Source organism: Cataglyphis hispanica, chromosome 21 (genome assembly GCF_021464435.1).
Source record: "Cataglyphis hispanica isolate Lineage 1 chromosome 21, ULB_Chis1_1.0, whole genome shotgun sequence".
Taxonomy (NCBI): Eukaryota; Metazoa; Arthropoda; class Insecta; order Hymenoptera; family Formicidae; genus Cataglyphis; species Cataglyphis hispanica.
The window spans coordinates 1,579,389-1,595,392 of NC_065974.1; the positions used below are offsets into that span (position 1 = coordinate 1,579,389).

General features: G+C 29.6%; 3 protein-coding genes across 11 annotated transcripts in view; 1 reads left to right on the plus strand and 2 right to left on the minus strand.

Moving 5' to 3' along the window:
- The window catches only part of LOC126857425 (serine/threonine-protein kinase N), a 29,143-nt gene extending 20,301 nt beyond the window's left edge, over positions 1-8,842 (plus strand). The window contains exons 7-18 of one of the 5 annotated variants that reach the window (XM_050606835.1): positions 102-353; positions 425-575; positions 651-738; positions 805-1,160; positions 1,233-1,483; positions 2,533-2,745; positions 3,201-3,512; positions 3,607-3,758; positions 3,836-4,055; positions 4,141-4,248; positions 4,320-4,460; positions 4,615-8,842. In XM_050606835.1, the coding sequence (XP_050462792.1) occupies positions 102-353; positions 425-575; positions 651-738; positions 805-1,160; positions 1,233-1,483; positions 2,533-2,745; positions 3,201-3,512; positions 3,607-3,758; positions 3,836-4,055; positions 4,141-4,248; positions 4,320-4,460; positions 4,615-4,758 (2,388 nt within the window). In that variant the 3' untranslated portion in view covers positions 4,759-8,842. The remainder of the gene's footprint in view (positions 1-101; positions 354-424; positions 576-650; positions 739-804; positions 1,161-1,232; positions 1,484-2,532; positions 2,746-3,200; positions 3,513-3,606; positions 3,759-3,835; positions 4,056-4,140; positions 4,249-4,319; positions 4,461-4,614) is intronic. The other 4 variants (XM_050606837.1, XM_050606836.1, XM_050606838.1 and 1 more) reach the window with 4 other exon arrangements.
- A 135-nt stretch (positions 8,843-8,977) lies between these two features.
- LOC126857466 (tRNA-splicing endonuclease subunit Sen15-like) lies at positions 8,978-10,121 on the minus strand. The gene is made up of 4 exons (XM_050606919.1): positions 9,937-10,121; positions 9,756-9,837; positions 9,467-9,638; positions 8,978-9,361 (listed from the first exon to the last, which is right to left on the minus strand). Exons 1-4 carry the CDS (start codon positions 9,958-9,960, stop codon positions 9,082-9,084), a joined length of 558 nt encoding a protein of 185 aa, XP_050462876.1. The 5' UTR covers positions 9,961-10,121; the 3' UTR covers positions 8,978-9,081.
- An 887-nt stretch (positions 10,122-11,008) lies between these two features.
- Positions 11,009-16,004, minus strand: part of LOC126857440 (ankyrin repeat domain-containing protein SOWAHB) — a 100,377-nt gene continuing 95,381 nt past the window's right edge. Inside the window, exons 11-14 of one of the 5 annotated variants that reach the window (XR_007688502.1) lie at positions 15,201-15,225; positions 13,080-13,106; positions 12,551-12,708; positions 12,088-12,236 (exon numbers count right to left, since the gene is read on the minus strand). Coding sequence is in view for 4 of the 5 variants with exons in the window: in XM_050606863.1 (XP_050462820.1) it covers positions 11,946-12,236; positions 12,551-12,708; positions 13,080-13,106 (476 nt within the window). In the remaining variant the exon portion in view is untranslated. Of the gene's footprint in view, positions 12,237-12,550; positions 12,709-13,079; positions 13,107-15,081; positions 15,226-15,339; positions 15,419-16,004 lie in introns of those variants that run through there. The other 4 variants (XM_050606867.1, XM_050606863.1, XM_050606865.1 and 1 more) reach the window with 4 other exon arrangements.

Here is a 16,004-nt window from a genome sequence, read left to right on the forward strand (position 1 = left end):
TAATTATATTCCTTGTCAATATTAAATTAATATTAATAAGATATTAGTAAGATATTTTATGTATGTAAAGTATGTTTTATATAAATCATAAATCACTACAGGCTCAGGCAAGTCTCGCGGAATCCAGCAGAAAATTGGACTTGCTCAGATTATCCCTTGAACTTAGAAGACAAGAGCTACCCCCTGATAGCGGTACCGCGGCTCAATTAAAGAGAGAATTAGCTAGCGTGCAATCGGCTAGTCCTGTTCCCGTTACTTATACATCATTACAACCGTTCCGTGGTCCCTTGGAAAGTAAGACCACTATACCAGCTTCAGTATCAAGATGCGCTGCTGTCACAGGACAATTAGAGGTATGTTGAATTAAAAAATGCAATAAATAATTGATATATTTATCTTGTATTAAACGCCGCCAAATGTTTAGGTAAGACTCATGGGATGTCAAGACTTGGCGGAAGAAGTGCCTGGTCGTACACGGAGAGAACATCCTAATAGTCCTGATATACGTAGCTTTGTTAAGAATGTCAAAGGACTCAGTTCGAGCAAGTCGTATAGCGTGAAAGACGAAACAAGCAGTAAGATTTCAATATTTTGCAATAATTGTAAAAATTATTTATTTTGAATCCGTTGCTGATTATCATTGGTTTCAGATGATATTATGGCAGTTATAAAATTAGATAATCAAACGGTAGGACAAACTAGTTGGCGTCCATGTTCCCAACAAGCTTGGGATCAAAGGTACATATTGTGTATTATCTAATCATATAATGTTTAATGATCCTCATATTATATATTTATTTCTAGGTTTTCTATCGAACTAGATAAATCGAGAGAACTTGAAATAGGCATTTATTGGAGAGATTGGAGATCTCTATGCGCGGTCAAGTTTTTACGTTTAGAAGAATTCATTGATGATGTTCGACATGGAATGGCCTTACAGTTGGAACCGCAAGGTCTTTTATTCGCGGAAATAAAATTCTTGAATCCGATGATATCGCGAAAGCCTAAGTTGCAGCGTCAACGAAAGATTTTCAAACAACAGGTGAAAAATTTCCCAAGAGCAAATCAAATGAATATAAACGTCGCGACTTGGGGTAGACTACTTAAACGTTCGGCGCCTTCATTGCACAATTCCAGAAACTCGGAAAGCCCGCCGACAGGTAAAACTATTCAGAATCAATCGTTCACATCTGCAAATCTAGCAAAATCTTGTGAAAATATATCACCTACAGTCTCATTTGCAGGACCGCAACCGTTACAACTTGTATTTGATACCTCGATAGAAGATAAGCCCGAGACTCCCGGCGAAGTGCCTGATCCGGAGAAAGGTGGATTGGGCGGCGCGCGGCCTTTGGGAATGTCAACAACTAGTAGTAGTCCAACTCTGCCACGTCCTCCGGAGCATCCTCCCCCACCGCCACCAACTGTTGTGAAGAAACCATCTATACCTGCGCCTACTCCGCCTCCTAAATTAGATCAAGAGGTATGTCTCTTTGTACATATGTCTTTATACATATGTCTTTTTGCATATAATTGTCAGTATGTTTAAATCAAACAAATTCAAAGATCATATATTGATACGCGATAATATTTGCTATTTATTGCATAATATGTATTTGCCAATCTCTGCTTTTGATGTAAAGATATAAAATTGCTAATGTTGCAATTTTTTTATCATGTAATTATTATAAGTCTGCAAAACGATATGTGTGAAATTCGAATAAATTTTAATATTAATATATATAATTTATTATATTTACTTTATACATACATCTGACACAGTTTTTTATATTTTTTTAATCTCTATAATAAGAACATGAGTAGAAATTTGTATTAGAGACAATCTCAAGGCTGGGAATCTTGGTTATGGGCCTAAATAGTTTATAAAATAAATGTATAATATGTGAAATATATATATATATATATATATATATATATATATATATATATATATGCGTGTGTGTGTGCGTGTGCGTGTGCGTGCGTGCGGGTGTGCGTGTGTGTGTGCGTGTACGTGTGCGCGCGTGTGTGTATGTGTGTGTGTGTAAAATAGATTTACTTTTTAAAGTCTCTAATGAATGTATGCATTTACACTACATATATATCCCGATGCGGCATGTTATCAGATATGTTACATATTTCTTCAATTATATAAAAATTAGTAGCATTAGTTTATATATGTAATTTGCACTTGCTTCTAGAAAGAACATCTTTTATTACACAAATTTTTTTCATTAAATATAGAGGCTTTCTGTTTTCTAGCAGTTCATATTATATCAATTACTTCACAATGAATACAACTTTATTTTCTTGCATTCTGTCAATTTTGAAAAAGCAACAATTTCCTCCCAAACTCCCTATGATGATAGTAGCCGAAATTTTACAGAATATAAATATAATTTTTTTTTTTCAAGTTTTAAGTTATATTAATTATATAGTAATGCATGTGTACAATTGAAACAATTTTAGTGTGCAATCTAAAGTTTACTATGATTTCAACCAAGTATTAGTGCTAAGGAGGTAGTAATGTAGTTACAGAGTGCATTAAGGGAGTTTGATTTTCTGCACAACGAGGAAAAGGGCGGGCCTCAGGGTGCAAATTTGAGGCCCCTGGTGACAGAGCCCCGCCCTGTGCTGATTGCACCACCTTCTCCACGCACACCCTCGCCCCAACCTGTCGTCGAGTTTCCTGAGGATGAGGTACATACCTCCACGTACACACAACATTGCTTTGCTTGCCTAAGTGTATGTTGCATGTAATTATTGAAGAAGAAACAAATATATATTTTTTTTTTATTTTCAATGCTTCTATTTCACTTTATAAAATATTCCCCTTTTTATTTTCACACAATTATACTCTTATACACTGATCTTTATTAAACTTTCAATCTATATACACTTATGTATGTATTTTTAATATTGTATTAATAATATTATATAATATTTATAGATATCATTGATCACTTATTGTATGGAGAATTAAATAATTGAAACATTACAATATATAACCTGTGCCATTATACTTAAGATATATCTTTGTATGAAGTATCTTAATTTTATAATATACTAACATTTGATGATCTTTGTATAGATATGTGTACAGAGATTATATATTTAACCAGCCTAACTTTATAACAATGCATTGAAATATAACAACATTTCTGTACACATTGTTTCAATTAAAAATCTTTATCTTTCAGGCTGTATATGAACTGCCAATCAGACCCCTTCAATATAGAGATAGTGAGTCGAGAAGACACTCTCAGATTAATGGTATGACTCTAGAAAACTTTAGACTGCTCTCCGTACTCGGTCGTGGACATTTTGGCAAAGTGATACTATCGCAATACAGAAATACGGGAGAGTATTTCGCAATCAAGGCCTTGAAGAAAGGAGATATTATAGCTAGAGACGAAGTGGAGTCATTACTGTCTGAAAAGAGAATATTCGAAGTAGCGAATACAACGCGCCATCCTTTCCTCGTAAATTTATTTGCGTGCTTTCAAACTGAGGTATAACTGACTAATAATTTTTTCTTTAATGTTTCTGATGCAATTTGTAAGAGGGAAGAAAGAATAAAAAATTGATTTTTTTTTTTTTATATAGGCACATGTATGCTTTGTAATGGAATATGCGGCTGGTGGTGATCTTATGATGCATATACATGCCGATGTTTTCGGAGAGCCACGCGCTGTGTTTTATTCAGCTTGCGTTGTTCTAGGATTACAATACTTGCATGAAAATCGCATTATATACAGGTACATTTATCAGTTGTTATCGTAACATGTTGTAATAATACAATAATATAATATTTTACAATGTTTTGATTTTACAGAGACTTGAAATTAGATAATCTACTATTGGATACAGAAGGTTATGTTAAAATCGCAGATTTTGGCCTATGTAAGGAAGGTATGGGATATGGAGATAGGACAGGTACTTTCTGTGGTACTCCTGAATTCTTAGCGCCTGAAGTCTTGACGGAGACTTCTTATACACGAGCTGTAGATTGGTGGGGACTTGGAGTTTTGATCTTTGAAATGCTTGTTGGAGAGGTAAAATTTTATTATTTGTAAAATATTATATTTTGATTTTCTTTTTCAGTATTTAGATGAGATATATAAATAAAATATTTTTCAGTCTCCTTTCCCAGGTGATGATGAGGAAGAAGTATTTGACTCCATTGTAAACGATGAAGTACGATATCCACGATTTCTTTCTTTGGAAGCGATAGCAATCATGAGAAGAGTAAGCATTTTTAATTTTTGTTTATTTTGTCATTTCAATACATATCTCTTATCCATACATTTTGCTTACAGTTGTTAAGGAAGAATCCAGACAGAAGATTAGGTAGCAGTGAAAGAGATGCAGAAGACGTTAAGAAACAAGCATTTTTCAGACACATTATTTGGGATGATCTGCTTCTAAGGCGGGTGAAACCACCTTTTGTACCAGTAATCGTAAGTATCGGTTTCATCATTGCGTAATATGTGAATACGTAAGATAATATCTCTTTATTAGTACAAGTTCAGTTTTAAATATTGATTGCAATTGGTATCAAATCAGAAATTAGATTTTAACATTCTCATATGAAAAATGTTTCTTTGTTATTAGCATTCGGTGGAAGATGTAAGTAATTTTGATGAAGAATTTACATCAGAGAAGCCACATCTAACGCCTCCGAAAGATCCTCGGCCTCTCAGTGACTTAGAGCAAGGCCTGTTTAAAGACTTTACTTATATGGCTGATTGGTGCTAGCCATTAGGATTAATATCTGGAGCGGACAGAAATATCAGCATGTTATGAAGAAAAAAATTGCTTTTATTACTACAAAATGAAATTTTTTGCGCAACTGCATTAATGTAGTTTGTTTATCTGAGCAATATATGTATACATATACATATATATATATATACACACACACAGATATACATATACATATATCATATATCTCTCATCATGTATACATATTTCTCATTTTTTAATACTATATTAACGATCGCAGTCGAACAGATTTACAAAAGAAATTTTTTATCGAATCTCAGGTTTTCTCCATTATGATGCTTTTAATAGGTACTTGGTACATACTTGGAGTTTACAATCTCCAGTTTCATATTAAATAACACACACATATATATATATATATATATATATATATATATATATATATATATGCATAAATCATTGTTTATGATAATACAATTGATGAGATATATAATAGTACTGTCAATATCCAAGAGTATGACATTGTTATTTCAGATATTATCCAGGTACATTGTCAAATTCGATGTAAGTATCGAATATTGAGAAATTATACATTATTATTACATAGAATATTAATAAATTAGAATGTTTTGACTTAATTGATTTTGCTTATATTCTGTGTATAAAAATATTAAATGAGATAATTATAAAAGATCACATTTTTTATGAGATTATTGAAAACTAAATACTGTGTGTTACATACAGACATGATAGGTTAACAAAAATTTAAACTTTATTTCTTAATGGACAGATTTTTTCGAAAAAAGTCGAAATATGTTAACTTTGTTTCTGCAAGAAATAATTATAAATTCAATCGTGCTACTTTATTTTTATTGTATAATAAATATTCAAAAATTTTAAATGGCGATAGAGATCAAATAACGCATTATTTAAATTTTTTTTTGCAACTGTTTGCTTATTTGAATTTGTATAGTTTTTTTTTTTTTTTTTGAGAAATTAGATTTTTTTTTTTAAGTTTTAAGTACTAAATTTGAAAATTTAGTTGGCAATGGATGACTAGTACCTGGATATAAAAATAATGTGATTTATATTGACAGTACTAATATATGTAAATAAGTTCTAAATATTCTTGAAATTGATTAAAAAATTCTCATCAAATATGTCAAGCAAAAAAAAAAGTAATGAAATCTACCAATTTTTTGACAAAGAAATTTTTTAGCATAAAAATGAAAATAATTTTAGATGTGCACAGAAGTGATCTCTCCAAACACTGTTCTGTCACTAGTATTAGATATGTACCATTATACTTTTATGCAAAGATGTATTATTTTCAACATTTTGTTATCTATATATACTACTATCATGTACAGTAATATACACGCGATTACTCGGAAGATTTTATATATCCCTATAGGACTTAAAAAATCATAATGCAAACAATAATTAACACATTCATAGAGAAAACATAAAAGAAATCAAAATGTAGCTAAACTTGCTCATGCTCATGTGATAAAGAATTGAAATCGAAATGGCGCTATATATATATATATATATATATGCAACAATAATGATCACACAGGTAATATTCATGTACTTTTTAATTAAACTTATCATGTACTATTCATTATAATAATTGGAAATTCACTTACATATAGCTAATCTTATGCAAGATTATGATGACTTTAGATAATATGAGCTCTATGACATTGTGTGAAGCAGCACATTTATTCAAATATCGCATATATCAGAATCCTTTAAGTTTGTTTAACATATATCCAATTATATATTTACTATATTTCGTTATTTTAGTTATGTACATTCATATTCTAGTTTATGAGGTAAGATAATTTTACTAATATGTGCTAAATATATATTATGTATATATAAATATATAACCAAATATTTTGCGAAGAGGATAATAATGGATGATATTTCTATATTTAATAGCTAGAATATTGTGCTGTAGTATTATACCAATATTTTAATTAACTTTGCCACATAAAAGATACTAAGGACAAGTTCATATTCTGATATCAGCATATATTCGAACATCTTTTAAGATTTGGTTCTGATTTTTGTAGATGATTTGTGAAAACTATATAACTAGTTATTAGATTTTACATTTGTGAAAGAAGCTTGTAAATTAATTTTTTTTCTAATAAGTGTAAAATTTTTCTATGATCTATATACGATAATTTTAATATTTAATAATTAACCTTTTAAGAAATTTAATCATTTCTAGAACTTTCATACACACAAATATTGTACAATATAAATTGTATTTATGCTACACTTCATTCATTTTTTAAAAGATGTCAAGTAGACACTTTTTAACAAATGAATTAAGCATACCATATAGGCACTGCCTAAATGATAATTAGAAGATTTTTAATAACACGCGATATAACTAGAAAATTTATTGGATGTTAATGAAATAGTTGTATATAAACTTTTTGATTTGTCATTATTTGATTTGTCATATTTTTATCTTATTTTTATCTTATATAATTCTACGAGAAATTGAAGATTGAAATACGAATCTTATAAATATAAATAAGAAAAGAAATATTTTAGATAAAATTTGGTAGATTTTACCAAACCATATATAAAGTGATGTAACTTATTCAATTTTTTTAAAGATTGCAGTTTATTTCTAATTTTCATTAAACAATCACAGAATGTTTCTTATCAAAATCTATTAATTATAATCTCTCTCTCTGTTGTATTTTATTCTAATAATTACAAATATCACTTGTGGAAAGATCGTTATATGAAATCGACCAAGTTTTATCTGCAATATCTCTCACTTAAAATCAACAATGCATACATAAATAATCTTTAGAATTATTTGTAAAACTTTTTAAAGTATCAAGCATTTTACGAAAATTAACTGTATCACTAGTGATAGATTCGAGTACCTCTTGAGATCTAGTTGCCTTACTGCAGTTATGTGAATTGATAACCACTTTTTGGTATCTATTTTATATATAATTCTTATACACAGGAGAAGGATGGGTTTAGATCTATAGAAATATTGACGATCGATATATAATAGTGGCAACTCGGAAAATGTGAGTAATTCATACAGAATCTTTATGGTGCCTGTTTTTTATACATTGTTTTTGTATGTAAGTTTTAAAATCTAATCTTTTTGCACATATATTATGTGGCTTTCTGAAATAAGGAGTTCACTAAAATTTACATATTCAACAATGAAGCAGGCAGAGGAAAGTGTGGGGTATGACTACTAATTACTAAAGATACGTCACATGTTAGAGATTATTAGCCTAATTTGTAAAGCAATTGAAACAAATCTAAATTTTATATTAAGATAAAATTGTTAAAATTTTGCAAAAGTGTGTAAGATTATCATCTAGATATTATTGATATATATATACATTACTTTTATAGCTTGGAGTGTTTAAAAATATCATTTTTACATAGCTCTCAACTGCCCCAAACTATATGAAAATATAAACAATTTCAGATGAAAAATTTTTATGTCAAAGTGAAATATCATTTTTTCGATTTGCATTTTAAATCGTGGTTTGACATACATTATAGAAAAACATCATCATGTGTATTAATTATTTTTTATTGATATTACACACATGCAGCTTTGCAGAAATTAAATTATTTAACGACTTTGGAATGTGCAGTCAAAAATGCGGTGATTTAAAGACACAGAATATGTACATATATACAAATATCTTTTTTTTTTGTAGATAAAAATTTATTTTTAATTCATAAGGATTTTTATTAAGTTATGTTATTTCGTTACACATTTTTTATATATACATAATATTTCATAGCATTATTAGACATAAGTTTAGTTATAAACTTTGTTCACTGTAATTATCATTAGTTTTACAGTAAGCAATGAAAAAATTATGTGCCTCGTATTTTGTAGTGTCCACTAATTAATACATGAGAATACTATAGCTAGATGAAGATTTTTTTAAAGAATTAATTTATTTAATGCATATATATTTGCAGTGGCAGCTTCTTACATATCACTTTATTAAATAATTATATGCAATCCTTAGAAGTATTCTCAAAATCTGCATTATACGCGCATATGTGAAAATTACTTTAAAAAATAAATATTAAAAATATACATCTTTATACTTTATACCCTCTTTCATCATCACATTTTGGTATTTATGCTTTACAAAAAATAGTTAACTATATATTTCCCTTTTGTATATTTCTTAGATAAAGAGAGAATAGCCTTAAAAATTTTAATAAATCCAAATATAAGCTATAAATATGATAATATCAAAAAGAAATAAACACAATAATACAATAAGCAAATATATATTACATGATAATTCAACATTATGTATAGGAAAAGTATCATAATATCTCCAAACTGGAATCTGTATTCAATGATTCTATAGCAGTGCCTGGACCAGAATTAGAATTTTGATCTTTAGTTTCATGAGCAAGAACTATAGTTTTTGCTAATTCATATAAGTTTGATGTATTTCTTCGGATTTCTGTCTCCAAATTATATTTCTTCTCTTCTCTTTCTTTCAATTGCTTAGTTGCTTCTGGTGTTGCTGGCTTTATAAGACCTGCACTTATTGTATACAAAACACTGCTGCTATCCTCAGATTTAAATACAAATGTCAATCTGTTGGATTAAATTTGTTATTAATGTAAATGTGGATGAAAATACATTATAGGGAAATATTGAGGGAATATATAAATGTAAAAATAAAATCCTGAAAAATCCCACCGTTCATTTTGTAATGCCTGTTGCATCTTCTCAATTTTATCAATAGAGATGCTGTATTTGGTTGGCCAAGGTATATAGATTTCTATTGAAGAATGTTCCCTTTTTTTGACCTCGAGATAGAAGAGTTCAAGTTCCTCCTTATACTTATATTTGACATCCCAGAATCGTTTCACTGTGAATCATGGTAGCAATAAGTTGTATGTAAATTATAACTTAATTATATACTTTCTCTCTCTCTCTCTCTCTCTCTCTCTCTCTCTCTCTGTATTGTCAAAATTGTATACAATACCTTCACACAATTCAATGTAGACGTAAAAGGCAGTACTTGTTTTCACAGGATCGGTACAACCGAATTTGCACAAGTGATAATACTGTAAACATGAGAAAATAAGAATAGAAGAATATTTAACATTTTTACAAAAATCTTGGAATACATACATCTTTTTTTTTTGGTTATTTAAATTACTTACACTAGGATGACATATGTCATACATTTTTTCATAAACATGAAATTTTGTCTCCTATCCTTCTACAAAATCAATATATTATTCACCGCGCATCGTGGCTTGAAAGAATACAAAATATAAAAACAGTAGAATACATTTCCAAATCATCTGCAATGTTCTTCCACAAGATTTTGAGATTCGACTCCATCTAGCGTTTAAAGTATATATGCTAAAAAACATTATCCGAAGAGTACGATTACTTACCTTTCGAGTTGAAACGCAATTTTCTAGAATTATGTAAAGATGTCATTGCATAGAAGATAGAAGACAGCTCAAATAAAAAGAAAAAAAAAGAAATAAGACAGAACAGCTGTAATGTATAGTAATATTTTTTTAAATGTTATATTTAAAAAATCAGTCTTATTGTATTTGTGTTACTCTTTTGATTTATTATAAGTTTCATAGGCCATTTATTATAGGTCATAGCCAAAAGAATATTTTAATAATATTTTGACTTTTTAACACTATATATTATTGAAAAAATTATTACATTTCATTTTATTGTGTTCAATATCCGATATATATAAATATATATGTACGTAATAAAATTCGAAGAAAGAGAAAAATGCATTATGTATCATCATATCATCACCGGCCGGTCCGGTCATGCGGGACTCGCTAAAAAATTTCCTGCAAAGCTCTCCCAAACTAATAAAGCTTTTGGCTTTGACATTCTGTATTTACATAGTTTTTAATTCAAAGATATCGGAAATATAAAAGAAAGGTAATATAAATATATATATATGTGTGTGTGTGTGTGTGTGTATAAACTTCAAAAATTGTAGTTTTAAAAATTATTTTGTTTTTTCTTCTCATTTATAGTATAATAAAAATAATTATCTAAAAATTAATTGTTCTCACAACTCATCTCTCATTTTCACAATTAATTACTGTACAACTTATAAACATATATAAAAAAAATTCATATATATCAATATATATAAAATGTATATATATATATTTTTTATTACTTTTATATATTACATATTACAAAAATAAGATATAAATAAGAACCATTCCAGTCAGATAATAATTTATTTCTGTATGCTTAATTACGATATAATTATCAACACTTTTTATTGATGAACATATATCAAAAAATTTTTTTCTATAATATATTAGTTTGCATGAATTATGATATAATACATAAAGCATTGTTGCAAAAATTTGGTTTAGAGGATGCTAAACAGTATACTGTATATTAAAAATGTGATGGCAAAGAAACGCAGGCTTAGAAATTACATATCTTAAAATAGTTAAAATTAAGTACAAAAGATTTGCTCCATTAATTTTAAATTTATTTTCCCGATTTATATTTTACAATAGATAAGCGTATTCAAATATATGTATCAAGTATTTCCTGTTTATTATTTTTTCTTTAAGTTAAGTTTTGTGCGAATATACTTATGCAATATATATCTATAAAAAATATATTTTATACATGGATATAAATACATAAGATGCATTTATATATATATAAAATATATTTTAAATCAAATTCTTATATATAATTCAGTTTAAACATAAGAAAGAATACCAATACCACGCTTAAAGTTGCAAGAATTATCATTGCAAATCATCCACTTAAATATAAAAATGCACATAACTTAATAAACTTATTGAAGGAGATATGAATTAAATAAATATCACTGATGAATTTGACAAATAAATTTTGATGAATTTTGATAAATAAACATTTATAACGGATCCGCACAATATTTCTATATTAAAAGCATATTATATCATATAATAATAATTGAATATAACAAAACAATAATCAGAAGAGAGAACGAAAAATCAAAAAAATATTTGTCGTCATATTTATAAAAATTGTTAATATCGTTCGCGTAGATTCTCGCTTTAGACGTTGCAAAAAAAATTGCCAAAGGTATTGCTGGTTTCTTTTAGAAACTTCTTGAAGCTTCTTTCTCAGTCTTGCGCATACGAATAATCACGTAGACGATGATGACGAATTACAGTTGCGCGGATCCTCGCCAGGCAGAGTCGAAGCCACACGCCGTATCCGAATCCGAGTCGTTCTGCTGGATGTTGTTGGACGCGCTGATGGAACTGACGGATGTCGTGGACGTCGGTCGACGCTGGATAGCCCGGTTCGGTCGGCTGACCTTGCCCTGCAGTAACGGGGTGGTCGGCTGACTGATGGCCTGCTGCCGCTCCTGCGACGAGCCAAAGTCTTGCGGTCGCCTGCTCTTGCGTTTTTTGATAGGTGCATATTTTGGTGGTGGCATCAGCTTGTGGTCCAACTTGATATGCAAAAAATGAATAAGATATTTGCACTAATAATATGTATATGTAATCTAAATGCTATTAATCTATAAATATCGCGACCTGTTGCATTCGCCTTTCGCAAAAAAGAGAAAACATAATATTTTTTATCGATATTTTTTTTATATCGCAAATATATTAATCAGATTTTGTCATTTAATTATGAATGTTTGTGTGTGATTCATCTTGTACAAAATGTTTTATTGTTAATCAAATAAAACTTCTCTACAAAGAAATTATATATTACTTCAATGTAACGCGAGACATGTTGAAGAATCCGAGAAAATGATACCTGAACGTTATCCGCGGATCCCCACGACTTGTGAATCTTCTCGTTGTTGCTGTTAGTCGTACTGCTGGTTGCCACACCCAGGAACTGACTGAAGGCTTCCGTCGTACGTTTCACGCGAACGTTCAACGAGCCAATTCGTAGGAAACCAAGATCTTTCTCTGTATATTCAATCAATCGTTCTATTATGGCACTTAAGGGGTTCTCTCGTTACTCTTCACCTTAGTAAATGTAACTTTGCGGAAGAATATAGCCGATTGTGTGTGATAGGGAGGCGTATCTCTGATCATTTTTATTTTGTTACGTTAATTCTACTATTGAAATATGAGAAAATAAGGCGCTCTCTTTTTAAAAATTATAGAAGTTAATATTATGCAATTATATAAGCAGAATTATTCTAGTTAGAAGCTTGACGAAAAGGGGAAAGATTAAAACTGCTATGTTATGATGTTAACGTAATCTATTTAGCTTGTTTCATGCGCCAAGTTAGTCTCTACTAAAACGCTCGGACACCAAAAGAATTATTTCTTACCTGCATGCTTTTTCCTTGCTTTTATTTCTGAAATAAAATAGAAAATCATTTCAAACTGAGTCTCGTACATAGCGAGAAATTGAGAGAAGTGAATGTAACAATATCACAAGTTAGAATAAAATGGAAAAAACTACTTTTTTAGTATACTTATATAGTATAGATTTTGTATTAGAAGTTATATTAATTATGCCTAATATATTTGGTAAATTTTAAGGACAAGCGATTAAATATAATTTTTGTTAATAAAACTGCAATTAAAAATTAATTGCTATAACAGGGATGTTATTTGTATAATTAATAAAATAATATAAAATTCGCGTTATTTTAATATGTTATTATAATATGTTAAGAATATAGGAAAATAGAGAAAAAGTTTCTCCCACACAAGAAAAATATGTACGATTAAATAAATTAATATAAAAAATGGGGAGCCTCTACTTTCCCTTTCGAGAATTATACATCCTGTCATTATTATTAAGTGTAATAATTATCTAGGGTGCGAATGAAACTGAGTGATGCTGAGAATCAACCGGAGTGAGACACACATGTGTTTCTCATGCTTTGAGTGTACATGCTTTATTTACGTACAACAACGCATCACACAAGAAAACAATAACAAATAATAGTAGCAATGTGCGATGTGAAAACAAAACATCTTATATAAGAAATAAATAAGAAGAGGTTCCGAAATAATCTTATTATCACTCTTAACTGAAAATACATCATCATTTTCTTTTTTTTTTTTGTCATTTGCTACATGAAAAGTATAAGTTTGAAGATTCATTTTGCTTCACACACATTGCCAGAATTACACGCGACATTATTTCTCTACGATGCCAGAAATCTAATGTACCACTGCCACTTTGACGATTCGCGTTTTATAATCATAACAAAACGTGTAATTAAAACATCGATGAGAAAGAAGAAACAAAATACAAAAATTTTGTACGATACACACAGAAAAAAATAATAAAATTTACTTTCGATTAATATTCAGTTATATATTAAATAATGCTTAAAGGGATTTTGCATTGAAAAAGATTGATTGGTAATAGTTGCCAAATGCATTACATTGTAGATTTTAATTAAATATTTGATAACCATTATCATATTTAATTTGATAATATTAAATATAGTTCATACTAAATATTTAATCAGTTAATTAATCAGTTAAATATTTAATTAGTTCAATTATAAACAAATTTTGTTTATAATTAAATCAACTAAATAATATAATAACAATTATTAAATATTTAATATCTGATTCGATGACTGTAGTCAAATATAGGATAAGTATTACTAAATCATTCAATTCAACTTTAACAAATATATATTAATTATTACTAGAAGCAACTTATTTCAGTTTTATATAATAAAGTATAAAAAAATGAATATTCAAATATTGTATGAATATAACAAAACAATATTTTACAAGTGATTTAAAAAACTATTGTTTCCAGAGAAAATTATCTCTAAATAATCTCTAATTTGATAACAGTTACCAAATATCTGCTAATACTTGTTAAATATTTTTAGCTATTAAAATTTGGTAACAGTTACGAAAGTTTAATTGGATAAAGCAAATTTTTAATCAAATCAATTAAATTTAAGTTCTCTGAATTCGTTCGATTAAATCTTTTAATAACTGCTGTTACAACGTTTAATGTTTTTAACACTATTTATCCAAATCATTTAGTAGCTATTATCAAATCTTTCTTCAATCTAAAAGAGGAAAAAAATGTATTTTTACAAGACACACAATATAGTTATATTATTCTTAGAGTAAGTACGTCAAAGCTAAACATTTTGACACTTTTGACACATTTCGGACATATTTAGCACAAGAAAATAATGGACGAAGATTCCTATTACTTGTGAAATGTCAGAAATAAAACAGATTCGTACTCGAAGCTGCTTTTTAATTTTGCCGAACAATATCCTCGAACGAATCTCTAAGAGCACAGCTCGCGCAGGAAGGCCCGTGAAACTTCAAGATACTCACGTCAGAGAGATGTGCAGAAAAGTGACAGTCATACGTTACTCTAAGAGGTGCGCCTACGTACTTTAATCTGACGGCACAAGCGCTTTACTACTTTAGCAGAGGTGCGCTTCTGAACTTGCCTGAGCGTAGCGGCAGCAGTAATCCCTACAACAGAAGAATACTTCCAGAAGCCCGAAGTACTCACCTGGAAGAGCCCGTTAACACCATTCCGGCAATTCAAATATATCGCGTCATATTTCCCGATCTCGGTCTACGTACCTTAAATCTAAAGCGACAGAAAGGTATCCTAGAAATCCCGAGGGAGCAGTATTGTCGGTCGCAGTATTGTTGCATGCTGCTGAGAGTTAATTATATAATACTGAGAGAGACGAAGAGATGCTGAGATGGACGTGCAAAGAGTTTAGTATATACCAGAAGTTACAACGAAAAGTTAAAGTCTATCTATCTCTAAAAAGTATCTCCATCTGATTTTATTATTCGATCTGTCTGAAACGGTATTAGCTCGCAACAAGTATTAGTACTAGATATCATGCAATTCTCGTACAGATTAAGCAAAATGGCCATCACTGGATTGTGCTGGAGCGTGACAGAGGAGGCGAGTGCCGCGAAACGAGCGTGGAGAACGTTGAACAATGATCGACACGGGATATATACGGGGCGGAAAGCAACGGAACTTTGACGGGACACACTTACAAGCCGTGTAAATTATAGTGTACTTCGGAGCGTAATTGGTTTTCCGCGAGCAGAGGAGTTGAAAAGGCACACACGGAAAGAATTCCTTTAAGAAAACTTCTTTTTTTTTCCAGACGACGATTATGTCTTTTGTTTTCAAACTACTTGTTATGCAAACTACTTTCTTCGTATACAGCCTGTTTCTATGGTATATATACAGAATAAAAAATATCTCTCGATCGTTAATAAGT